Genomic DNA, 24,770 nt, shown 5'->3' with positions numbered 1-24,770 from the left:
AAATGACTAAATTTTTTTAAGGTAATTTATACCTTGAAATTACTCTGTTTTCGATATCTTCCCCTTAAAACGATCACGCAGGACAATTAGTCTGCTAATCAACCTCGCCTTAAGGCTGTAGGCACGCAGAGCAGGCTCATCTGCAGGGATGAAGCGACGGACTAGCAAGTTGAAAATACTACCGAACCCTAACGCCATGACAGTGCTAGTTAGAATAATAACGTTATAAGGCATACTGAAGTCGGGAGTAGGAAGTGACAATAATAGGCCTGTTGTACGGAGGTAGACGGATGACTGGTTTTCTTTTGCCAGGATTCTGATTACCGCAGGTGCCACGTTAAAGCCCCGATTTGCATCTGGTGGATACTCGGTGTATCGTAATATGGCTTTTTCAACATCGTATATCAACGTCACGGTAGAGTCAGCGGGGACTGAGAGCACTAGTTCAAGCTGAGTTCCTCTCTCGCGATCAATGGCAGGCCGATAGTAGATGCCCTTAATAATTTCCGAAACTGGTATTTGCCGTGATACACCGTCATTACCTACGACGGTGGCCTGTAGAGTATGAAGATAAGGACGCATGAACCAGGGTAGAGACTCAAAGTAAATGAAGTCCACGGTATCAATCGTAGATGGATTTCTGAAAATTACCCGCATGCCACCTCGTTCCTGTCCATGTCCTATAATAGTCCGTTCGGCATGGACAACTTCTTGTTGCAAAGACAGATTAGTTTCTATCTCTTCCTCAGGTAGATTTAGATCAAAATCCTCAGATGGCGGCAATGTATAGCATCGTGAGATCCCATCGGAACCCCTTGTCTCGGACGCGCCTGCAGTAATGAATACAGATCTGGTTTTGGGTACCTTCAGACAGACAGTCATTGATCCGGGACCTTCGTCGGTCAAAGGACAATGGCCCCGAATAGGGCGTCCAAACACCTCAGAAAGTGTCCATCCAATTTCGGATTTGCCTTCTAGAGGATAGCATGTATCCTGAGAGTTATACGGCTTAGACGGGTCACAGACGAGTTGTTCGGATGGAATAGGGCGAGGAATAGGATTATCTAATCAGCACATCAGTATCAAGGGTAAGAAATGTTAGGAGTACGCATACCGCGGGGACGTTTCGATCGGTCAATATCCAAAACCATGTCGACGCTCTGCTCGACTTCAACAGAGCACTCTCCATCGTCTAAGAGGCAAGTTGGCCTGATATCGATAGACATACTCTGCCACGAAGCATCAAATAGCTTATGGCCATCGAAAAGACTGGAAATTCCCGCCTTCCCCTTGCAGGGGAGCATTTTCAGGAACGGCGTGAGATTCTCCGTACACACGACCTCACCGGGCAGGGTGCCGTGAAGCAAGTGTAGCTGATCGATATTTGCATGATCACCTCGAGGCTCGAATGAAACAACGGGGCGTGTCGTTCGTGTGCCATCGACGAAATTCAAAGAAGCGCAGAACAGTCCGGAAAGCGATTGTGTTAAAGAAAGCCAGTTGGAGAATGCCCTGCAAACGAAGGTATTAGTTCACCTTTCAAAAGCTCCCATACATAGTACAAACATACTCTTTCTCACTCGAGGCTTCAATCCATGCCCACAACTCCACACCTGTTGCGCCTTCTTTGTAACCTTCCCATGGCCTTGTACCCCAACTCTCGGCATCCCACCGACCAGTCGTGAAACGGATATGAAGTTCTTTTGTATGTGTATGCTGTAGAATCTGGCCTAGGGAGCGAGGCAAATAGCGATAGTGTTGATTTTCGAAGGAGGAAACCGACGAGTTACTACGGAAATTGAACGAGGCAAGCAGCGATGACCCAGGCAGGGGTTGCAGTTCGAGCCGTTCATGGTATTCTGATGCGCCGAGGCAATTGGCGATGAGAACAGCGAGAACCGCGAGGAACGGATAATAGAGATTCATCCCGACATTGTATATCAGTAGTTTTTCGGCCGGGCTTGCACAGTTGCGACTGTATTCAATATTGTCATTGCGGAAGAGCAATTAATGACAGCGAAACCAAGCGGCAACCCCAAGCATCAGCCTCAGCTCGGCTTCCGATTGGACGGATGCTGTGTTGTAGATCGCCCTAATGGGCCTTCCTGTTTATGGAGAGCAGCAATCAGCTTTTGCTCGTTCTGGCCGACGTTAATGAATGCTATGAACATCATTTTTACCATATACTCTCCGGCGTTATGTTGTTCAGCGCGTTGTATTGTCCACATGTGCTTTGTCGCGGAGCTATGTGATTGGCTGCCATAAGCGCAACCGCCACTAGTGCGAAGAGGCAACCAGTCTTCAACAATGATTCTTTCGTCCCTCGCCGCATCACGCAGTCGCCCACGCTGGCTTTTGTTTGTATAAATCAGAATCAAAGAGTATATCTACACGTCAACCTAGGATGGCGGCAGAACAGAGAAAGCTGCTTGAGCAGCTCATGGGAGGTCAGTGTTATCATTCTGCGCGCCCTCAGCAGCTCCAACAGATGTACTGACTTTTTTCTTAATAACAGCTGATCAGCTTATGGGCGTTGGGGCAGGATCTCGCAATTCACAACTCACCATTACCGATCCGAAGGTCTGCCGATCATACCTCGTGGGCACATGTCCCCACGACCAATTCATCAACACAAAACAAGACATGGGCCCTTGTCCGAAGGTTCATAGCGAAGGCTTGAAAGCGGAATACGATGCTGCTTCACCAGCGGAGAAGGCGAAATGGGGATTCGATTACGACTATCTACGCGACATGCAGAAGTACATAGATGAGTGCGATAGGCGCATTGATGGTGCCCAGCGACGGCTGGAAAAGACTCCCGATGAAATAATGCAAACAAACAAACTGGTATGGTTTCTTTCTTTTTGAGAATTTAATCCATTATCTGTGCTCCGGGCTAACTTTTACTCAGTTGAAACAAATATCCGAACTCACAAGAACTATAAACTCCGGTCTTCTTGAAGTGTCTGTGATGGGCGAGATGGGCTCGATATCACTTGCAATGAACGAACTCTTCAAAATTCGGACAGCAAAACATCAGAAAGAAGCCTGTGAGCGTGAGTTGAAACTACTATCAGATACCTCAGGGCCGTCTGGCCATCAAAAGCTACAGGTCTGCGACGTGTGTGGTGCATATCTAAGCCGTCTGGATAATGATCGCCGATTGGCAGATCACTTTTACGGGAAAATGCATATGGGTTACTCTGATATGCGTAAAACCTTCAAGAGGCTCAGTGAAGAGTTAAAAGGGCGGGCGCCACCATCAAGACATGATGATGGATATGGTGATGATGGCAGCTGGGGCGGACGTGGAGGAGGCGGAGGCGGCGGTAGAGGCTACGGACGGTCTGGTGGTGGTGGCTACAGAAAGAAGGGAGGCGGTAGATGGTAGATTTAGGTGTCTATTTAGACATCTGATCTCCTTAATGACCCCATGTTCTACATATCTTCCTTTCAAATGTTGCATAGCGCAGGCGTTCCACAAAACCACAACCTATCAATCCATCACTTTCATACCTTGGTATGTTACGTGTATTCTTGAAACTGTCCTTTAGCAAATTCTATATGTAATAATGTATAGGCTAGACTTCCCTTGCTACGGAAAAAAAAGACATGTTTGCCCTGTAACTTTAAATATGAGGATTTTGAATTCCTTCATACACTTAAACTTATCCCCTTAGGTATGATACTGTATAATCTATCTGTCCTAAACACAAAAAGTGAGCCTCACACTGCTTATCCAATTCTGCCACCTAATTCCTCCGCTGGCTCTAGGTTCCTGTCCTCATATACTCTTTGTTTCTCGTTGTCAAGCGAAGGTATTTGGCTTCGCTTGGTTTCACCTAACTACGAGCTTTTTCCTTGAAATATTTTGAAGAATAAATAGACTTGATTTATATATTAGATCGTTCTGTATAGGATAGAGATGAAAAAGGAAAACAATAAGGCGCGCTCAGAAACTATGATATATGTTGCTATTCCAAAAGCCTATTGGATGTCTCGTATAATGACTGCCCATAGTAATGTGAAGAGAAAGCTAACAAATATCGTGGCTATGATAGTTATCCTATTCGGGCCTTCAATGGTATGAATGCCCCATCCAAGCGCCTGACAGCCACTGTGTAATAAGTCGGGTCTTGATGTATACTGCTGTTCAGTTTCATCGGAAGGCGGTTTAACCATGTGTCATGAATATGATTACGTTTTGAATGCAGTAAATGAAGAAACACGTTGGTAAGTATTGGAGAAGGGTCGCTTAGCGGACAGGGACAGAACTCCCATGTGTTGGAACCGATTTCTTCTTTACACGAGAGGGAAGGAAAAGATTGGCATTCTAACGTCCCTATCTTCGGCGCAAAACTATAGAGTATAGGTGGCGCTGGTGTCTTTTCCAAGCAGGATGTTTGCTTACATTGAAAGATTTATCTCAGCTGGCTTGAACATACCTAGTCTATGAGTCTTGAGCGATTTCGGACCTCATCATATCTTTTCTTCATCTTGGGGAGGAGCTGCCCATCGAAAACAATATTGCTGTCGACAGTAAGGATTTTGTGATCTCCGGTGTTTAAGCATAATTCAAATACTTATTAACCATAAAAACGGCACGTCTAATGTTTGATCCCTGTGTTGTCTCCAAACACTGACCTTGCCGGTGGTATATATATATACGTAGTATTTCGAGTCCTACATGTATCACAAGTCCCATTAGCGTTCGCACCTAACCGCCAATAGCAGATGGCAATGACGGTAAGTTCACCTCGTGGAATCAGCCTAACGTTGGTTGCGTTTGTAGATGTGGGAGATCAAGTGTAGAAACAAACTCCTAATACTTCCGGGGCATCTCCTTGAAAATCTCCCCACAAGAGCCTCACCATATCCCTAAGCTACCAGATTTTGGGGGTATTAGTTGGGGGCGACATGCATGCCCCGGTATGTCAATCGGTTAGACTGTCAGACTCTTAACTGTTTCGGTTCCCTGAAAGCGCTTCGGAATCTGGAGGTTGCGGATTCGAGTTCCGCCCGGGGCTTCTCCTTCTTGTTTTTTTTTGCTTGTCACTAGCATCAGTTAGATTCGAAGTGTCGTTCAGCCATGTTCGGCATCATACAGTTATCAATAGCTAGTACCCTATCTTGGACTCTCGATGAGGAGTGAGGGATAGCTCTGGGAAAAGTCTAGGTATTCTTGGTGGCAAAGAGGAGAGGGCCCCGGATGAATGAGGGTTGTCTCTGGTATCTTCTGCTGGTGACAAAGCTAGTGGTTGGGACATATTTTGCAGGAGAGACAGTAGCGTCTGGCTACATGTGTAAGGTCGTGGTTGTCTGTGTATGGGTTGCTCTTATTGAATTTTCTGTAGAGCTGCACTGTCACCATCCCCAAATGTTGGGTCATAACAGGGCGGCGAATAGGTTTTGGTTATGATAAGAAAATGTGTTGCATGGAAAGCATGGAATCACATATCATCTATACCTTGCAATCAAAGGCCGCAGATGAATCGAATACTAGACAAAATATGGAGCGTCCACCATGCCCGTGTGGTTGAAGTGCAATATCAGTTGATGGAACCAGCCTGAGTATGTGATAGATATATGAGCCTGGTTCTGGCAAACACGATATTCCAGATAGAAAAAGGAATCTGTGGAATAAACGAGTGCCTTCAAGTGCCAAGTCGATATCAATCGATCTGTTGAACAATACGAGAGGGGAATGCCCCGCCTCACTGCTTACATACGCAGTTGGGCACGGAGCAATAACTAGGGGTCAAGTGACCTAGTTGACCAGTTTAATGCCACTTAACTAATGTACATATGGAAAACTAGATGCCTAGTTTTTCATAGCATCGAACCCCCCTCCGATAACAGTGCTGCAAGTTTGTGAGCAGGCACATATTGAATTTCTCACACCTCATTTGGTTCTTTCTAGATCATTTAGCTGCGCTTGATTGTAGTACAATTTTTTATTTGCGAATGATAAACTTTGGGATTAGAACACAGCCTTTTCAGTGTAAGGAAGCAAAGCATCTCACTAACTGGCTCAAACTATACTACATATTATATACACGTTAAAATCGCGAAAAAAACCAAAAAAAACACTACGCTGAATGACATACTCCATCGGCTATTGCCAACATACAATCACTCCAACATACTATATCTGATATGAGGGCTCCCTCAGTCTGTCCCTACTGTTCCAGAGTAGGTGCCATTGCTCATGTGGTAATGTACGTAAACCATCATCGCAACTATATCAGAGAATATTGCCTTGATATCGGCCCAATGAGCGAAAACATCGCTTGAAAAGAAGAAAGAAGAAAGAATAAATAAACGTATACTTTAAGCTAGGGTTGAGGCCCTAGCTGACCATTTTGGCTGGATGATGTATACTGCTGTATAGCGCTCATCAATGAAGGATAGTCATTGGCAGCAGAAGGATTCTTGGTGATTATTTCGCGGACAATGTTCAATTGCGCAACGTCCGCTGAAGGAGCCTTCTGCAATAGTTCTTCGATTGCTGGCGACTTCGCATGAGGGCCAAGGACATGGGCTGCAGCCGCAGCTCCAAATAATGGAGGAACGGGGTGTGCTTGTTGCGGAGGCGGTGTAACTTGGCTCTGCTGTTGTGGGTTATTGTATGCAGCGTTATGGCCTGGTTGAGGGAACGAATGGGGAGGCTCAGTAATACTAAGCGAGGGATCAGATCCTGTTATAGGCAGAGGAGGTGTTATCTGAGAGCCTTGCCGCGTTGCAGGCGTAGGAGAGGCATATTGTTCATGATATTGGACCAAGGGCGTCGAATTCAATGGGCTGGCAACAACCATCGGATGATCCTTGTCCTGACTGCCATTGTGAGGCGTCGGTTGCTCTGAAGATGAGTGGTCATTTGTTTTGACAACAAATACTACCAGGAACATTTGATCAGGCAGAGGATCTTCAATAGAATTGTTCTCCAAGAGTTGTAAAAATTCGGGTTGTTTGTTCGCACCCGCCTCGATTGGAATAATATATGTATCTTTGACGGCTGATATAGGGTGTTTCCCAACGACCCCATAGCGATTGCGGTGCATAAAATAATTGAAAAGTTTATCAAATTCCGATCGCTCATTTGCTGGAATAGGGGGGGCAATTGCTATCACCGAGACATCTGTTGAGTTACTGAATCGCAATCCACAAAGATATTTGCTAGCAGGCTCAACGGCAATCCGACCATCTACTACGAGCGTGGTGGGCACCAGCTGACTCCATGGAATATTGCCACTCAAGTCGGCACCTGCAACATGCCGTGCAGTAGATGCGAACGCGGCAACAGGATTCATAGATATTGTTCCGCGCCAAACATCGCTGGACTGGAAATCCTTCGGTGAATAGGGAGGAGATTCTGTGCCTTCATCCTTGAGAAGTTTATCAATATCTTCATCAGCCTGGACTTTATCACCGGTGGGTGGTGGTTGATGTAAGTGAGCCGGAACTTCCGGGAAGATATTATCATGATTTGTTGCTCCGGGAGAGTGAGAACGAGCGGCATCCCCATTCATCTCGCCCAGTTTTTCGGTAGGCACTTTACGATTCTTTTCAGCAACACCGGGCTCTTGTGGCTGCTGGGAGTTGGCAACGGTACGTCCTGGACCAGATGGACTTTGGGGAGTGGCGGTATTGTCAGCTTCGGCAGCAGCACGGTGAACAGATGTTGATGAAAATATAGACTCCGATGTGCCAGCCTGGCCATCACCCTCGATGACCTCCTCACCCTTGTGTGTTCGTCTAATCCGCGGCCCTTGCTCCTGCATAATTATATGTTGCTTCTCTGCCTCTCTTTTAATTTCTGCATCCTTCTGCTGCTGCTCCTCACTCGCCATGTCTTGAGCTCTCATGGTCGCGAGCGCAGTGGGTGCGAGACTACCCGTGAGTAAACGATCCCGCAAACCAGGATTCTTCTTCACATTGAATACAATTGTGCGCAGCTGGCTTTTGTACGCCTCGTTAGGTTCTCCAGATCCGTTGCATAAATGTGTATACATGGCATGCTCAACGGAGAGACCGAGATTTCTCGCGACATCTTCAGCTTGTCTGTCGGCTGGCAAGGCGTAGGTACCGTCCTTTTGAGCTCCTGTGATCTGATCCTCAAAAACGGTTATGAGATGACTTGCGGCCTTTTTCCGAGCATCGCTCTGTATATCATCTGGCTTCTCAACGATATCTGATCTCTCAGCAATAGAGGCTTTCCGTGAGACTGGTTCGACAGAGCCTGTTTTTCGAGATTGGGTGGGTGATGCTTTTCTCGCCTTTTCATTGGCTTTTGGCTCTGATATCCTTTGCTGCTTTTGCTTTGGACCCTAAAATTGATAGTTAGTCACACCATAGCAGAACTGTATTCGCATTCACTTACAAGATCAGGCGTAGAAGGCTCTTTGAGTTCTTCGAACTTGCGTTTCTGCGTATTACTTGGCTTTGAGTCTGTAGTCGCTGGGGTCGTCGGTAGCACGGGGGACTTGTTGTCTTCAGCGGGTGTTTGTAATGTACCGCTGGCAGCAGGATCCTCTGTTGCTGGGGGTGGAGAAGCCTGAGCTGGTGCAGGAGTCGAAGGCCCACTCGCTTGGGATTTTACATCACTTGGCCTTGAACCACCCTTTTTGCCCTTCTTTCCTTTTTTCCGTTTGGCGGCTTTCTTCTCCTCAATTTCTTGCTGTCGACGTCGTGCGGCTTCCTCCCAAGGCTTCTCTCCCCGTGCCATCTTCTCCAAGAGATCCTTGTGATCCTCAGGCTTACATTGTTCGCAATAGTATTCTTCAGGCTCACTGCCCTTTGCGAACGTTAAGCCCATGCAGTCGTTATGTTGCCATGCTGAGCAGCGGTCGCAGCAGATCATATCTCTTTCGATGTCTTCTTCTTCCTCATATTCACCACAAATACAGCGGATTAATTCCTCCTCCTCCTCCTCCTCCTCCTCGTCACTCGGGCCTGGAGTTGGTTCGGCTGATTGTTTCGAGTTCCTGTCTCTGGGCTGAGTCTTTCTAGACTTCTTCGAAGGGACATCTTGAACTAATTCGAGATTTTTATGCTGGCCCTTGGTGGCACGTCCTGATCGTCGAGGTTCATCTAAGAAGATACTGTCAGTTCATGATTTCAATGTAAATGAGATTCGTGCCTCGCCCTTGATGCACGCAAGGACCCAAGGCACTGATGGAAGATATGGATTGAAATTGCTCACCAGCCATGGTCGATGTAATGTAGCAGAGGTGAAATAGTATGATAATTCTACGTGTAATAGAGCTCTTTTCTAGCGCAAATTACCTCGGTCTAGCCGGGCCACTACGTCATCAAATTGCTAGAAAATACAAAATGCAATCCTAAACGCGGGATTCACGCTCAAAGAACAGGAAAATTACTTTGCCCAAGCCTGTTCTGTGTGATGGTCACGCGAAATTGACTGCAGTCTGTCTGTCGTTGGCGGTTCGCTCTCAGACACCGGCCTGTTCTCAGCAATGCACAGTCTGATGTTGCCGCTGAGAGGTATGGAATATCAAGTAGCTTGCGTCTTAAAAAATCGGTTCAAAATAACTCTTGCTTGCGATGCGATAGTGCGTAGGGTATCTGCAGAGGATATTGCGATCGTCGAGGTGCGCAATCGTGGTGTGGCGAGCCGGCTGGACGAGTGACAGAAGAGAGTTGAATGTCTTGGAATCGCGTTGCCGGGAAAATTATTAAGGCAGCTTAGCGTCGGGTCATGTGATTTCACAGAATGCGGAGAATCACAAAGCCCCACTTTTCCGTTCTGGAGACCACCAGCCACCCAGACCGGCTGACTCAACGCAGAGACACAGCCGCAGGGGTTTATCGCCCAGTCCACTATTCCACTTTCGGCACCTCGATAGCCAGACTGGATTTGCAAACGCCACATCTCGTCATAGCCGTCCGCCGTTCAGCTGTGAATAAAAACACCACAGCAGAAGATTATTGTCAAGTTTCGACTACAAGCTTGACCTTCTTGGCCATAGGCTCGTTAACATCTACCTGAAATCATGGCTGATGTCCGGTCTTTACTTCGAAGCGAACTTGCATCTCGAGGATCGTCTGGACAGAGTGGAAGTACGGGGACGCGAGTCACGAAGAAGCGAAAAATCGAGGCTACCGATGATCTAATACGCAAGAAGTCTAGGCCTACGACGCCTGGACTTGAACAGACTTCTGAGCACAGTGATGCGGCGGATATAATTTCGCGGGACCAACAACTGAAGACTGCCACAGATCATGCTACATTGCATGAGGATGAGGCTGGGCCTTCGCTGCCTCCCAGCAACGACGAGAATGAAGACGTGTTTGATGATAAAGAGCCATTCATTGTGTCTCCTGAACTACAACCTGCACCCCCGAAGCAATTAGTAGATGAAGACGAGTGGGCCGCTTTTGAGCGAGATGTCGTTGCGCCTACACGTACCGCGCAGATCCCTGCTGCAGCGTTTGCGGCTGCAATTATATCTGCTGCCCCGGTTTCAGCAGATGAGCTGGCTGTTCAGCAACAAAAGCAGAAAGAGGGACAAGATCTGGAGCATGAGGATGCAGAGGGAGAAAGAGAAGACGCTGCCCGACATCTAGAAGAGGAATTTGAGGAAATGGAGCAGTTAGAAGAGCGCGTAAAACGGCTCAAAGCGAAGCGTGAAGAGCTCAGGAGGCATCGCGCAGAGGACGAAAACACCAATGCCACAGTTGAGGCACAAAATACCACACAGCAAGAGGGTTATGAAAGTGAAGAAGAGGATGAAGTTGATGCTGATTGGGATGACTGGAGGTTTCGATGATAAATAACATCAACTTAAATGAAAGTCAGCGATAATGTTTGAACGTCACTTTGTTTCAGTTCTTAGATTTACATTCTGCGCTTTATAAAACAAAAAAAAAACCTGAACGCGCAGAGCCTCGATACCCTGTGAGCTGAGCTGTATCTAATGCACTTATGACTGGATGTACTGGGTACATCACTTTTCAATTAATATCGATATGGCTAAGCCTAATTATTTGACTCATTTTCTGGTGTATGAGCATCCTGATCCATATATTTCTTCAGGCCCTCTTTTCCCCTTTTGTTGAGAGCTTCCTCGATTTCCGCTTCTTCTTGCCTAAGCATATTTTTGCCTCGAAGTAGATCACCCCTCCGACGACGTTTTTCTTCGTCAACCTGCCGTTCTCTATCTGCGAATGCCTTCTCTCGTCGAAACCGTTCCATCTTCTTTCGTTCATGTTCTTGCTGTTCCTCAATAGAAAGAGCTGCCATGTCTTCATCTGGAGCGGAAGAAAGAGTTGATATGTACGTTTCAACTAGTGGATCACGAACTTTTGTTGGTAGGGAAATGAAGCGCAAATCTGTCAAAAGAGCCGAGGGAAGAGCTTCGATACTTGATGAGCTATTTAAAAGGTGTAGCGGAATCGATTTAAGGAGTGTCGATAAGTCAGACTTTCTGGTACTTTCGCTGAGCTTCAGTCTCCCAATATGATCACGATAAAACTTTTCACGTTCTTTATCAGCCATCCGTGTGTTTTTCATGACATCTTCTTTTCGATATTTACGCTTGAATTCAGGCCAGTACAACTTGGGCGTTGCGTGCTCATGAAGAAAAGCGAGATATTTGATCCTTGGGTCTTTTGTTTCTTCTTTCTCCTTGCGCATTTTCACCTCTTGGATTCGATCACGACTCCATGCTGCGAACACCTCGCGTCTGGATTTCATTGTAGACAAGGCGGTGTATCTGGTATCTTCGATTATGCGACCTTCTTCGACAACCTTTTCCCACGTAGTGAAAGGGTTGATGCGAAGATCATCAAGTAAATCTCGGAAAAGAGCAGTCGCTTCTTCATCTGTTAATGAAAGACCTTCTGCTCCCTCTTCCCATCCTTCATCACCAGGTTCCCCATATTCGCCGGGGTCTAGCCCATACTCTTCACCCATTGCTCTAAGTTGATATTCAATATCATCCTCGTCGAATTCCAAGTGCTTTTCTTCACTTTGGTTGTCGCTATCCACTCGAAGCCTTTTGCTAGATTGTTCCTCGTCCCCCTCACTATCAGTCACTTCCACTTCTTCGTATTCATCACTCTCCTCCTCATTGGCTAAAGCCACAGGGACCTCTTGAGATTGTGACAATTCTTGTTTTTGATGTTCGGCAACGTGTTCCGACCGTCGAACGTTCTGATCTTCGCGAACACCTTTCTGCTTTTTCTCTCTTTGCGAACGGTCAAACTCCACTACTCCCTTCAAGACATCTTCAGGGAATTTCCAATAACTCTCGTTCGTTTCTGGATTATACACAAAACGACGACCCAGCTTAGTCTGTACTAGGAGCCATGGACTACAGCCTGGAATGCCATGTTTGTGTTTCGGTCGATCTTCTGGCTGGCGATGCCGTCGATCGTGGTAATCTCTACTGCGGAAGCCCTCGCGATACTGCGGTTTCGAATTGTCTCTGGCAGATATATCTACTGCATCACCAATAGTAGGGCCATATGGCGTAGAAGAAAATGGAGGAAGGGTTTCGGGGTTATAAAGAGATTCGGCTGGAGCTGGAGATAATGTGGGAGCAATGCTTGGACGCTTGTAGGTGGATTGTTTGGTTTCGGAGTTATAGTAATACGAATGACCTGTACTAAAATTTAGATACTGTGATATTCATTTAAACGGCTTCAAAGGTTGGTAACTCACCCGATGGAGCTCGATGTTCCGTCCATCCTGGGGGTAATGGAGGTGGTGCAGCGTATGTAGACTTTAGCATTTTGAAGCCTCTGGGTGTAGCTCGATCCTGTCTAGCGCTCGAGTAAATTTTTTTTAAGAGAGCGAGCCTTTTCACCAATGGTCAGGATTCGTCCAAGGCCATGCTGCTGGATTATTGTTGTATGCGAAAGCTCTTCATTGCGGTATTCGATGCGGCAACTTCCTAGATCTCCAAGGTGGCCCGAGCTTGGCGGACGCGACTCCCAAGTTGCCTAGTCGTCGGGAGCTTACCAAGTTGCACTCAGCAGCTTCCCATCCTTCCCATACTTCCAAGCACAACTGAATTGCGATAGCTTTGGGTTCACTTGCGGTTATCCTTTAGTACTTTTTGCAAAGTTGTTATCTTACTATCACTACCATGTCAAGGCGTTACGACTCACGGGTTAGTATCCCGATTTTCTATGTTGAAGCTTGGATCAGACTGGCTGACTGTGATGTACCTGGCAGACCACGATCTTCTCACCTGAAGGCCGCCTTTACCAGGTTGAGTATGCTTTGGAAGCAATCTCTCACGCTGGCACAGCCCTTGGAATTCTCGCCAAAGATGGGATCGTGCTCGCTGCTGAAAGAAAAGTGACAAGCAAGCTCTTGGAACAGGATACCTCTGCGGAGAAGCTTTACATCTTGAACGAGTACGTCTTATATCCTAAACTTCAGTTCTCATTGTAAAAATATGCCATTAATTCGCACCCTCGAATAGTAATATGATTTGTGCTGTCGCCGGTATGAATGCCGATGCCAACATCCTTATCAACTATGCTCGACAGGCTGCTCAGCGATATCTTTTGACGTACAACGAAGAAATTCCATGCGAGCAACTCGTGCGCCGTCTTTGTGATTTAAAGCAGGGATACACTCAACACGGTGGTCTACGACCGTTTGGTGTTTCATTCATCTATGCAGGCTATGATCCTCTCCGACAATTCCAATTATACCAGAGCAATCCAAGTGGAAACTACGGGGGTTGGAAGGCGACTAGTGTGGGCGCTAACAATGCAGCAGCCCAGAGTCTATTGAAACAAGACTATAAGGAGGAGTGTGATCTGAAGGAAGCGTGTGCTCTGGCAGTCAAAGTTCTGAGCAAAACAATGGACTCGACGAAGCTTAGCAGTGAGAAAAGTAAGTGATTGCAGATGCCATATAAAACTATGTGTTTAGCTAATTGGTTTGCAGTTGAATTTGCAACCGTGGGCCAAACGAAGGATGGAAAGATCTACCACCACCTTTGGGGCGCTGACGAAATCAACGCATTATTGAAACAACATGGTCTGGCCAAGGAGGAGGATCCTGAAACTTGATAGCCGCCTGGTCATATTTGACATCTCTGCCTATCAATTCAGTGTAATTGTTATCATCAATTTCGGAGTATTAGCAATTGATAAAATGAACTAGAGGCCAATTAGCAGTCCTTGGAGAATTCCATTTCGTGCTGTGAGTAGATGAGCTATATAACGGGAATCAGGTACGAGCTGTGCATATATCTTCTTCTGAAGAATGGCACAGAACACCTTAATGTAGATTGTGACGTGGCAGCTACCGCGTTTTTAGATTGCAGACGCATGAATAACTGGTACATGTATCTGATATTTCTTCTCATAGGCCCGATCAGAGAGTGAATCTCGCCCTACATGTATTATTGCATTGAGACATGGATGTTTTCAATCAGACGGTCCACGTCAACTAACTTACGTGTTCTCCCTTGCTGATATTGCCTGGCCATGATCTCCTACCTCAATTAATGTGGTTTCTTGAGGAATGCAGAGCTATATAACTATGATGAACTGCATCAATTCTTGTAGACAAGCAAGAGTAAAACTACAGTCATTCAATACTATCCATCCGAATGAAGCACGACCAACGCCAGTTAGCCAGCCTCATAAGATCAATTGCTAGGAGACCAGTCTAACCAGACGGTAGCAAGCGATACCTTGCAGATTCAAAACACGAGAAAATCCAATGTCAAAACAAAGCATTCAAATCACAACAAGTTTGCTGAACGAAATTTGGCGCGACAGAATGACAAAATCCACGCAAAAATTAAATTCATGCAGAAAGAAATCTCAGCTATCATCTCTAATATTATCTTTTGGCAGCTCCCCAGATCATGAGGGGTTCCACAGACGCAACTGACAACAACCAACAGAGTCATGTGACCAGGAGTGAGATCCCGTTGTCGCTATTGGGCAGCAGCTGGCCCACTTTTGGGAGTCTTCAGCTTCTTCAGCTTCCCCACGTTGATGCAGGATGTTGATTCTTCAGTTTTCACCCAAGTATTTGACTTGCTGATATTCACCCGTACGCCTGAAACTGCCACCACCTGGGGAGGAGAATCGCTCGCCAGCTTACCGCCCGCTGTCCGAATTGACGCTGTTATGTGGCTCCGCTGAGCAGAGGCGCCCCGCTCTCCGATGGAAGGGCGCTTACATGGAACGACTCTACAACGTAGGAGTGATGGAGCATATTCAAACATGCCACAAAAAGTACGTTTCATTGGCAGAGACTAATTAAAAAAATTAAGATGTAACAGATTTCCCATAAAGGCATGCTATCCACCGCAGGAATCCATGCTTCATTCGACCAGAGCAACCCTAAGGTCGCCGGACCCTGACAAAGTTCCATCACAGAAATGAGAAAACAAATAGCGCCAAAAGAACCTTTGACACAAATAAGTGAAATAATCAACCAATCATCATTGAACATAACTCCTTTTTGCGCGAAATGATACTTGTACCCCTCACACGACCCGCTATGCTTTTCAACATAGGGCTTTCCTCTTACAATCTCGCTCTGTTTGAAGCTGGTAGATTTCCTTTTCAAGATCGCTGACCAATTTCTGAGATCGATTCATTGTCGCCACCAAGCTACCTCCCTCACGCTTCCAGCGGTCCAATCGTTCTAGTTCCTGGCTGCGGCGGCGAAACTTGGTCTCAATCTTTTCGCAGAGTCGACATTGCTTCGTATCGAACTCCGTTTTGTTTACGAGCTTAATTCCACATGTTTCACCTGTTCGGTATTCATAGTTGCATTGGTGGGCGAAGTTGGTCCAGTTCCAATCGCCGCAAGTGAATCTTTTCTGATTGTAAAAGCACATTCCTTGCAAAAGAATCAGCATCATTACTGTTTCAGGTTCCTACCAGTACCTACTGAAAAATGGTAGATGATTCTGTTTCAAGGTGTCTTATGGGAGTTCGATTGGTGCAAACGCAACTTCCGATGTACTCCTGGGGGAGTCTTCAGCGGCAACTGTCAACTGTTGCTTCAATGTTTCGAATTGGGGACCCTTGATGATGAATTGGAATTTTGATTTGTGATTTACTTTGAGGATATACTTTTGAAACTTGAACTGAAGCAATTGAGAGGGACCATCAGGGAGTGATACGCCATATTTATGTCCCATGAAGTCGGCCACGGCATCCGGCTCAGGGTTCGTCTTCCTGTTGATCGACGCGTGTCCACTGTTGATTCCGTCCTCTATCAGTGACTATGGTTAGACTCTGCAGATGTTTGTTGCTCATATCTCGGTCTACTGCACCGTAGGTAGACGCGTCACAAGACTCTATCCCGAAGTGGCCTTTGGGTTGCCACCGTCGTCTCACCGATCCCGTTGCACATGCATGCTGAGGATCTTTGGATGCCATATTGTCCACTCTTTCTGTTGCTCCGCATTTTGAAAATCCCTCACTTGCGGGCGAGATACTGGTCTATGTGCATGATGCGACCGTGGTGACATGGCCCAATGACTGTCACACATTTTCGTCATTTTGATGAGAGTCTATTATCGATCCTGGTCTACTAAGATTGATTAAGGCCTAGGCTAGTCTGTTGGAGGATTACTTGTCTTGCCGGATCGCGGAATTGCATTGGCAGAGCAGATGATGTCCAATTGACTTGAGACTTTGCACTACATCCTGCTGCCTATCGATATGGGAAATACGAACACATATTTGTGGAAAGGATGTGAATCCAAACCCCACCTTCATCTTTGTGACCGCCTTCTGGAGGTCCTCCCTATTGTGGTAAGTGTGCTATATAGTGCTTGCAAGATGGCAAAGCTATAGCCTAGCTTCATCGAAATTTCAATGCTCTTTTCCAATGGATTCCGAACGGTTGCAACGCGTCCCAAACTCCGTCAGCCTCAAACATCAATACCGGTGTTCACTATCATTGATTCATGCATACGGTCCGCTTTCTGAATTGAGTTATGACCTTCATAATACCTCCAATCAGCTAACTTGATGAACGGCCAGGCCGCATGATGTGGTCATTGATGCTATTTCTATCAGTCACCTCACAGAATATGATAACGATAGCATGTCTCTGGTATCTCCGATCCCAGTCATGGAAGAAATTAGCTTGGTCGCCCTCGTTCCTCTCTTCCTGCATGCTCTTTCGAGGGCCAATGGTGAATGTTGTTATTGACCCGGCTCGGACGTGGCAGCCGAATCCTTTCAGCTGATCAGCGACATCTGCACTCAGATATTCCCGCATTGATTGTTGCTCAGGTGCACGGTCTCGCCTCTTTCCTAGCGAGCCATGTATGACGCGGGCCCAAGCGGTCATCTTCATTTCTTTCGGTAAATAAATGGCGTTCTATCATGCAACCGCACTACAGCTTGGATATTATCTGACGTGGCAAACTGTGTCTGGTCTAAAAATACGTGACTCCAGGCGTCTTGGATGCATGAGGTCAGTATTACTTGAGGACAAAATACATTGCTTATCCATATCCGAAGCTAGCAATGGGAAGCCATCCAAACCCTGTTGTTCTCTTTGGCCTGACGTTACTCGTTGCGCTTGGAAATACTCCAATGATTCTAAGGATTTGCGTGGAATGAAACAAATGCTTGCAGAACTACCCGATGTCCCCGATTCCATTGCTCTCCAGGAACTCTCGGGCTTCATTATTGGGCATATCCCTGCTGAGACCCTGCAATGCTGTCGTTCCCAGCAAACCTCGGACTCTCGGAGGGTCAAATTTTCAGCTTATGCAGAAGGTGACCACTCTCCACCGTTAGTGGCACCTGCATGATTTGCCACTGTCACCCGTTTTCCCGTGTTTTTGAGACGTATTGACTTTCTGTCTTTAGTGACGCGCTGCATCTCTGCACCAGCACCGTGTTGTTTATGTTGGTGTCTTCGGTGGCATTCACTCGTTGGAAGAACACCCGGTGAGTCATTGCTAACGCCACCAAGGCTGTGGAAAGAGCAAATTTTTTTGATAGTTGGCGCCCACTGACACTGAACGTTAGATTTGGATTCCAACTCCACCTGCATCATATCCGAGCAGCCGGAGTTGTTTGACTCTCGTGATTGAGATATGACGGAGCTTCCCGCGCTCCCGCATATAGTGCAATTGATTAGTGACAAATGAGATAATACGACAAGCCCTTGATCATTATAAGGTGCAAGTGCATTCTCTTTCCTAAGGGCATACAGCCAGAGATTGGTTTCCAGTACATGCCGAAACATCCTTTCGCCCCACTCATTATATCCAATGGCTTAGGCACTTTCTTTTTACTTGTCAACCTTGAAGCCGGTACATACGTCGAGTCAGCCATGTCTATTTAGAGCTATTTAGCGTGCCTTTGATGCCGATCACTGAAGCTTACTGGACCTCATGCTGCAGTTGCCATGCATCTTGTCACTCGTCCTCATGGGACAAGCTGCATGAGCCATCATCGAGTAAACATTTTCAACCATTCGTTAACCTTTAGCTCTTGCTGAATTCTAGTTTGCATTACGTGTCGACTGTTTTGATCTACAGATCCCACATTAGATTGAGTTCCTTGAAGCATTCCGCATTGAGATACATGAACCCCTGCAGTGGCGGTCGAAGACCGTGGAACTCTGGCCCCAAATGCACCTGCGATGACATCAGGTCCTGTAAATACAGATGGTGTGAGACACATGATATTCCATGGCTGCATTGCCTAGAATCAGAGTCATTAACTCGCCATGCGCGTGCAGTGAGGCTACTCGATGTCTTTTTCCCGGAATTTTCGGTTATGCAGTCGAGAGATAGTGTTGCACACTCTCACCGGTTTGGATTTATAGCCATATATGCAATGGCCTTCTTAGCGAATCTGAGCCTGAGCCTGAGCTTGATCCCAAGGTTCTTTGAAACGCGTATGCATCATTGTCAACACTGTCACCGAGCCTCATCCTACATTTTCGACGTGTCGATTGTGGTGACGTGGCTGACGCATAATAGTAGCTCTAATCATATTTTGCCATCAGTACAACTCGAGTCATGAATTGTAACAACTGGAGATAAGCCATATTCAAGAATCGACAAAGAAAGCTCTCCACAATTTCCTTTTCTTGCTTCCCAGTGGAATGATATGTGCAGTTCTCAAAAAGGGGAAAGGGGGCTTTGACCCTTAAATTCATCTGTTGTTCATCTCGCCTCTTCTTTCTGAGTAGATCGACAAGGCTGTGTACATAAGTTGGGAGCTTTTTACGATCGATATAATATCACGTGATCATAAAGCCCCATAAAAAATACGATATCTCTGAAGCCAGCCAGTGACGTCAAGATGACTGGTTTTATTTCAACTGCCATGTTATTTAAAAAGAAAGGCAGGTATTTTCAATTAGCATTTCGTAAGCTTTCAAATCTTATGCCAATTATAGTTGTCCTGTTTCACCGTTCAAAAAATCGTCTGAAAAGTTCTCAGTCTAGAAGTAGTACTTCCAGACAAGGTCATTGAACGCAGCAAAAATGATATCTTTTTATCGCCAAAGAATCCTTGATGGTCTCAATTCTATTAATCGAGGTTTTTTAATCCAGTCAATTTGGCACATGCGTCTAAAAACGACGAGACATGCCCTTCCTTCCTCTGTATCACCATGGCAACGCAGCTATAGCAAATCGTCAATGATGTGGACGGGCAAACACAATCAGAACGCAGACAATCTTCTAGATCGCAGCGCACTCAACCCAAACAGAGGTGAAAATTCGCAAAGCGGCACGGATAACGAGGTGGCTAGCCACGATGCGCCATTTGACCCTTCCAACACCTCACCAGAGTCTGAGATGGAAGCAACCGCCAATGAGTCAAGGCAACGGAATAAAACCAACAATCCCCTCGACATTAGCCCGGCTAATAAAGATATTAATCAGACTGGCGATTCTTCCAAAGAACCGGCAGACCGTGGTGCGGACAGGCTCCCAAGTGCGCGAGGATGGACTCGCAAGAACAAACCGGTGAATGAAGAGAAGCATTAGTGGTGTCATCTGCGGCTTTGTTGCATAATCCTTGTATACTATCTAAGAAGCGACAACCCGGTCAAGTGTCGAAGGCACTACAAATCATACATGTATAAAATTAAATAGCGTGAGACGGGTTTGTGGGTTTGCATTTACGACAACAATGCACCATCAATTGATATTTAAAACTTTAACATCGCTGAATCCCGCCTAATTAACTTCTTCATGTTCGATAAATACTCACAATTTCAGTAGTTAACGTACCAATAAACATTGAGAATATCAACATGCAAATGTTCATTTCCACTCAGTACGTCCCAGTCGAATGACATCCGCTTGATCTAGAACCCAGACTTTTTCACTTCCACCAGGTGCTTCCCCTGCAAGAGCCTTGAGGCCAGCATTTACACAAGCCTTAGCAATAACATCGGCATCTTGTGCCCATGGGTCTTTCAAGGACGTATGGAGCTTTCCAAAAGAACTAGCGACGAAGCGAAGAACGGCCTCAGCAGGGCGACTGTCTTCCCGTTGACCTACGATCATGCCTGGGCGCACAATAATCGTATGGTCAAAATCTAATTTCTTGGCCGCCTCCTCACATTCACCCTTCATTTTCGTGTAGGGTACCATGGAATTTGGATTGGCACCTGAACTGGAGACAAGAACAAAGACTTTTGCGCCAGCTTCGCGGGCTGCCTTGGCACATTCGATATTCAGGTCAACATCGAGCTTGTACTGGTTGGCCAGTCCTCCTGCGAGTGCACGGGTTGTACCCAATGCCGAGAAATAGACCGAAGGCGGGGGAGAAAGTCGTGATATTTGATCTGCCCATTTCGATGTCTCTTTTTCGATAAATGTGGTCAGTTTGACTTGAGGCGATGTACCAGCGGTTTCGGGAGTCCTGCGAGATATAGTATCGATTCGTGCGACAGATGGGTGAGCGAGAAGAGTGGTCAGGATGTGAGACCCCTGATATCATAAAGGACGAGCCAATTAATTAATCAGTCCTGTTGAATAAGCTAATGTAGCTGCAGCATATCATACCACTAGCCCCGTGCAGCCCAACAGGGCAGTTCCAGTAGCATTGCCAGCCATTTCTGCTAAAATAATCACTTAGCCAAGCTGAGGAGAAACGAACCTTGTTACTCGGAGACGGTGATGACGTGTGAATCGTTGGGATAGCTCCTGCACAGATCACGTGATAGAGATGTGATTGGCGAGCAGAGATTCCGAATCCACCTACGAGTCTCCATTTATAGACTAACCGTATTTGGACAGATTTATTATCGATAAGAATAATTGAAATTGCGTGATCGCGGCTAGCCGGATTCGGAAGGCGTCCCTGGTCTCGGCCGATCAGAATGGAAATATTTCTAACCTTTGCTCTTCCTTCGTGAATGGAGGCCGGTTGACGTTTCATTTCTGACATTTCTTCATCTTCAATCGCATTGCTCCATACTTGCCTGATTCTTTGCTGCGTCAGGATGGGCGTTCCGGAGCTGACGGCCATTGGTGGCCCAACATATACTACTGCCCAGACCCTTATCCAGCAGGTGGCTTATGCGTTGTCGGATAAGATATTCTCATACTCACCGGAGTCATTCAACCTTGACTCGGCCGTCAAACAGTGGGCTTTGAAGGGGGAACTCAATACAAATGGAGAAGCAACTACGAGCCAGTCGCTCCAAACCCGCCAGGGAGCTGGTTCGATTGCCCTCGGCTATTTGTTCTCTAAGGACTTTGACTTGAAGAAGAGACGTGTACCACAAGGAATTTTGGCTTCGTCTGCCACGCTGAACTATCTGCGGGCATCTTTGGAGCAGTTGTCCTTACTCTATGCTGTTGCCAGTCCCGTCGTCGCGCACGTGGCCGCCTTGGATTATGCCGGTGGACACTTGGTTTCGGATTATGAAACAGCATTAAATTTGGTTGAAGATCTCGGTCTTGGTCTGGTGTCTAGCTCTTCTTCTCACGAGGCGCAACATATGGCCCTCTTCTCAACGCTAATCGCAGCAGTGTTGCCCACCATTCATATTTATGACGGAGTCCGCGTCGGCCGTGACAACACCCGGGTTATCGATGTTCTTGACCAAACTGGCCTTAACCGCACTTATCAAGCCGTCCAGAAGAGCCTCGAAGATACGCGCGCAAAACATTTGGATGAGCAAGGAAAAGTTCTGGAAGTTTTGCAGGCTTTCAATAACGAGCTAGGCACCGAGTATGGACTATTCGAGTACCACGGTCATGATGAGCCGACTTCCGTCCTAGTGGTTTTCGGTACTGTGGAGGCTTCAATTACATCCCAAATTGCTCGTAATCTTAGCAAGGAAAGTGCACGTATCGGTGTCGTTAACGTACGAGTCTATCGTCCATTCGTGGAAGAAGAGTTTCTCCGTGTTTTGCCTAAAACCGTCAAGACCGTGGGAGTCCTTGGTCAAGTTCGGGACCAGCAGTCTGTCCAGGAAGAAGGCGTTCACTCTGCCCTGTATGATGATGTTCTCGCCGCTTTGACTTTTGCCAGTGACCGCGATGATATCCCCGTCTGCCTAGACCTGAAGTACGACCGGGCTTACCAGTGGACAGCTATAACTGTTGCTGCTGCGTTCCAACGCGTGGTCGAAAAGCCCCTTTTGTTGAATGTCCAGAGTCCGGCACCTCTTCAGCTCCTTGACCGTGCGAATGTTCAGGAGTATACTTTCTGGGATTTGGATGACGGCCAATCTCATGATGCCGTCACTGCATTGACGCAAGCGTTGGCCAAGGACTCTGCTGCAAATATCACTACTAGCACGACTTTCGATAACCTGGTTCAAGGTGGTGTCATTCGAATTGATATTCGCAAGAGCAGGAAGACTGTGAATGCACCGTATGCCGTAACCGCAGCAGATGTCGCTTATGTTGGCGATATCAAAATCCTAAGTGAGATTGATATTCTGTCATCCGTGAAGAACAACGGCCAAATAATTGTCAATGTACCCGGTCTCAAGGATGATGAATTGGAGAAGAAATTGCCCATTGCTATTCAACAGCAGATATCCAAGCGTGGAATTGCGTTTTCTATCTTGGACGCTTCAAATGCCAGCGAATCCATTTCACAATCTACTATCATACAAGCTGCCTTCTTGCATGCTAGTCAGATTTCGATAAATACTTCGAAATTTGAAGATTCCGGCGTCCTGGAAAACGTGCAGAAAGACCTTGACACTCTGTTGCGAAGAGTCCAGATTCCAGAGGCATGGGCAACGGCAGAAGTACCCTCTGATGCTCCTGAGCTTTCTAAGGACATTGCTGCAACGGCGTTTGCACCATTCGACAAGAATGAAACGGAGCCCGCTTCGTTGCTGAAGGATTGGAAAACAGTTGCTAAAGGACTAGCCTTCAAGGAAGCATACGGTGTTCAGAACGCGCTGCGTCCTGATGTCAACACGAAGACTTTTACTGTTCATGTTAAAGAGAACCGAAGACTTACCCCCGTCACTTACGATCGCAACATTTTCCACATAGAATTTGACCTTGGCGATTCCGGTCTTAAGTATGATATCGGTGAAGCTCTTGGAGTACACGCAGAGAATGATCCTGAAGATGTTCTGGCATTTATCAAATTCTATGGTTTGAATCCCGACGAAGTGGTCGAAGTCCCTAACCGAGACGACCCAACGATATTGGAGAACCGCACCGTGTACCAGTCTTTGATTCAAAATATTGATCTTTTTGGCCGTCCTCCTAAGCGATTTTATGAAGCGCTTGCTGATTTCGCAACTGAAGAGAAGGAAAAGAAGGAGTTGCTCACTCTGGGTGGACCCGAGGGAGCTGTCGAGTTCAAACGACGTGCAGAAGTCGACACCATCACCTATGCTGATATCCTGCTCGAGTTCCGATCAGCTCATCCTAAGTTCCACGACATCGTACGTATTGTCAGCCCGATGAAGCGCCGAGAGTACTCTATTGCATCTTGCCAGAAGGTGACTCCAACTTCCGTGGCCTTGATGATTGTCGTTGTGAACTGGGTCGATCCTCGAGGTCGGGATCGATTTGGTCAAGCTACAAGATACTTGAGTGGACTCAGACCAGGTACTCCAGTGACTGTCAGTGTCAAACCCAGTGTGATGAAGTTACCCCCCCGCTCAACTCAGCCAATCATCATGGCTGGACTCGGAACAGGCTTGGCACCCTTCCGCGCATTTGTCCAACATCGCGCTCTCGAAAAGGCCCAGGGCAAGGAAATTGGCTCTGTTCTCTTGTACATGGGATCGCGTCACCAACGAGAAGAGTATTGCTATGGCGAGGAATGGGAGGCATATCAGGCTGCAGGTGTCATTACACTCCTAGGTCGGGCTTTCTCTCGTGACCAGCCTCAGAAGATCTACATTCAGGACCGCATGCGCCAGACTCTTCCCGAGATTGTCCAGGCCTATATCCGTGAAGAAGGCGCATTCTATCTTTGTGGTCCCACCTGGCCAGTCCCCGATGTAACGAGTGTGTTAGAGGAAGCCATTGCTACCGAGGCCAAGTCCTTGGGTAAGAAGGTCGAACCCCGTAAGGAGATTGAGAAGCTGAAGGAGCAAGAAAGATATGTTTTGGAAGTTTATTAGATTGTTGATGAATATCCAGCGAGCATGATGTACATCAGATACCTGCTTTCAGTGTGTACAAAGCAAATCAGACACTCAACGAGCGATTATCCTGTTAAAATGTAGTCACACATTAGAACGCTTTAAAAATTTCTTTGGCTAATAATATACATTTGATGATCTCATTTATCCTGCCGGGTATCGTGCAAATAGAAATGCATGTAACATTGATAAT

At 46.6% G+C, this 24,770-nt stretch overlaps 11 protein-coding genes across 11 annotated transcripts; 5 read left to right on the top strand and 6 right to left on the bottom strand.

Annotated features, from left to right (window-relative positions):
* Nucleotides 1-39: 39 nt before the first annotated feature.
* BGW36DRAFT_392649 (putative GPI transamidase component Gpi16) lies at nt 40-1,926 on the bottom strand (the record flags this gene model as incomplete). Its single annotated transcript, XM_046217720.1, has 3 exons — nt 40-1,064; nt 1,115-1,512; nt 1,571-1,926. The coding sequence occupies 3 exons, from the start codon at nt 1,924-1,926 to the stop codon at nt 40-42; spliced, it is 1,779 nt and encodes a 592-aa protein (XP_046077530.1).
* Nucleotides 1,927-2,297: 371 nt separating this feature from the next.
* BGW36DRAFT_331912 (uncharacterized protein) lies at nt 2,298-3,633 on the top strand. The gene is made up of 3 exons (XM_046212842.1): nt 2,298-2,447; nt 2,516-2,847; nt 2,912-3,633. The coding sequence occupies exons 1-3, from the start codon at nt 2,405-2,407 to the stop codon at nt 3,389-3,391; spliced, it is 855 nt and encodes a 284-aa protein (XP_046077529.1). The 5' UTR covers nt 2,298-2,404; the 3' UTR covers nt 3,392-3,633.
* Nucleotides 3,634-6,335: 2,702 nt separating this feature from the next.
* BGW36DRAFT_353347 (transcription factor S-II, central domain-containing protein) lies at nt 6,336-9,209 on the bottom strand (the record flags this gene model as incomplete). The annotated part of the gene is made up of 3 exons (XM_046213427.1): nt 6,336-8,327; nt 8,381-9,090; nt 9,203-9,209. 3 exons carry the CDS (start codon nt 9,207-9,209, stop codon nt 6,336-6,338), a joined length of 2,709 nt encoding a protein of 902 aa, XP_046077528.1.
* Nucleotides 9,210-10,013: 804 nt separating this feature from the next.
* On the top strand, nt 10,014-10,790 carry BGW36DRAFT_421490 (uncharacterized protein; the record flags this gene model as incomplete). The annotated part of the gene is made up of 1 exon (XM_046219577.1): nt 10,014-10,790. The coding sequence occupies one exon, from the start codon at nt 10,014-10,016 to the stop codon at nt 10,788-10,790; it is 777 nt and encodes a 258-aa protein (XP_046077527.1).
* Nucleotides 10,791-10,999: 209 nt separating this feature from the next.
* Nucleotides 11,000-12,755, bottom strand: BGW36DRAFT_421489 (FF domain protein; the record flags this gene model as incomplete). The annotated part of the gene is made up of 2 exons (XM_046219576.1): nt 11,000-12,624; nt 12,686-12,755. 2 exons carry the CDS (start codon nt 12,753-12,755, stop codon nt 11,000-11,002), a joined length of 1,695 nt encoding a protein of 564 aa, XP_046077526.1.
* Nucleotides 12,756-13,112: 357 nt separating this feature from the next.
* BGW36DRAFT_286735 (putative proteasome component Pre9) lies at nt 13,113-14,052 on the top strand (the record flags this gene model as incomplete). Its single annotated transcript, XM_046210441.1, has 4 exons — nt 13,113-13,136; nt 13,202-13,386; nt 13,455-13,873; nt 13,928-14,052. The coding sequence occupies 4 exons, from the start codon at nt 13,113-13,115 to the stop codon at nt 14,050-14,052; spliced, it is 753 nt and encodes a 250-aa protein (XP_046077525.1).
* Nucleotides 14,053-15,509: 1,457 nt separating this feature from the next.
* BGW36DRAFT_392644 (uncharacterized protein) lies at nt 15,510-15,845 on the bottom strand (the record flags this gene model as incomplete). Its single annotated transcript, XM_046217719.1, has 1 exon — nt 15,510-15,845. The coding sequence occupies one exon, from the start codon at nt 15,843-15,845 to the stop codon at nt 15,510-15,512; it is 336 nt and encodes a 111-aa protein (XP_046077524.1).
* Nucleotides 15,846-17,528: 1,683 nt separating this feature from the next.
* On the bottom strand, nt 17,529-18,393 carry BGW36DRAFT_3524 (uncharacterized protein). The gene has a single exon (XM_046213383.1). It carries the CDS (start codon nt 18,221-18,223, stop codon nt 17,738-17,740), a length of 486 nt encoding a protein of 161 aa, XP_046077523.1. The 5' UTR covers nt 18,224-18,393; the 3' UTR covers nt 17,529-17,737.
* A 1,163-nt stretch (nt 18,394-19,556) lies between these two features.
* BGW36DRAFT_421486 (uncharacterized protein) lies at nt 19,557-19,982 on the top strand (the record flags this gene model as incomplete). The annotated part of the gene is made up of 1 exon (XM_046219575.1): nt 19,557-19,982. The coding sequence occupies one exon, from the start codon at nt 19,557-19,559 to the stop codon at nt 19,980-19,982; it is 426 nt and encodes a 141-aa protein (XP_046077522.1).
* Nucleotides 19,983-20,158: 176 nt separating this feature from the next.
* Nucleotides 20,159-21,102, bottom strand: BGW36DRAFT_366385 (uncharacterized protein). The gene is made up of 2 exons (XM_046214746.1): nt 21,009-21,102; nt 20,159-20,933 (listed from the first exon to the last, which is right to left on the bottom strand). Exons 1-2 carry the CDS (start codon nt 21,057-21,059, stop codon nt 20,262-20,264), a joined length of 723 nt encoding a protein of 240 aa, XP_046077521.1. The 5' UTR covers nt 21,060-21,102; the 3' UTR covers nt 20,159-20,261.
* Nucleotides 21,103-21,448: 346 nt separating this feature from the next.
* On the top strand, nt 21,449-24,556 carry BGW36DRAFT_353340 (assimilatory sulfite reductase; the record flags this gene model as incomplete). The annotated part of the gene is made up of 1 exon (XM_046213426.1): nt 21,449-24,556. The coding sequence occupies one exon, from the start codon at nt 21,449-21,451 to the stop codon at nt 24,554-24,556; it is 3,108 nt and encodes a 1,035-aa protein (XP_046077520.1).
* Between the last annotated feature and the right edge of the window lie 214 nt (nt 24,557-24,770).

The sequence above is a fragment of the Talaromyces proteolyticus genome, assembly GCF_021365285.1.
Source record: "Talaromyces proteolyticus strain PMI_201 chromosome Unknown BGW36scaffold_1, whole genome shotgun sequence".
NCBI lineage: Eukaryota > Fungi > Ascomycota > Eurotiomycetes > Eurotiales > Trichocomaceae > Talaromyces > Talaromyces proteolyticus.
The sequence above is the reverse complement of the archived record's forward strand: the minus strand, read 5'-3'. Positions and strand labels throughout refer to the sequence as shown.

Coding starts and splice junctions, on each gene's coding strand:
- BGW36DRAFT_331912 (XM_046212842.1), top strand. CDS start 2,405: ATGGCGGCAGAACAGAGAAAGCTGCTTGAGCAGCTCATGGGAG. Junction 2,448..2,515: donor GCTTGAGCAGCTCATGGGAG/GTCAGTGTTATC, acceptor TCTTAATAACAG/CTGATCAGCTTATGGGCGTT. Junction 2,848..2,911: donor TAATGCAAACAAACAAACTG/GTATGGTTTCTT, acceptor ACTTTTACTCAG/TTGAAACAAATATCCGAACT.
- BGW36DRAFT_3524 (XM_046213383.1), bottom strand. CDS start 18,223: ATGTTTCGGCATGTACTGGAAACCAATCTCTGGCTGTATGCCCTTAGG.
- BGW36DRAFT_366385 (XM_046214746.1), bottom strand. CDS start 21,059: ATGGCTGGCAATGCTACTGGAACTGCCCTGTTGGGCTGCACGGGGCTA. Junction 20,934..21,008: donor TGGGCTGCACGGGGCTAGTG/GTATGATATGCT, acceptor TTATGATATCAG/GGGTCTCACATCCTGACCAC.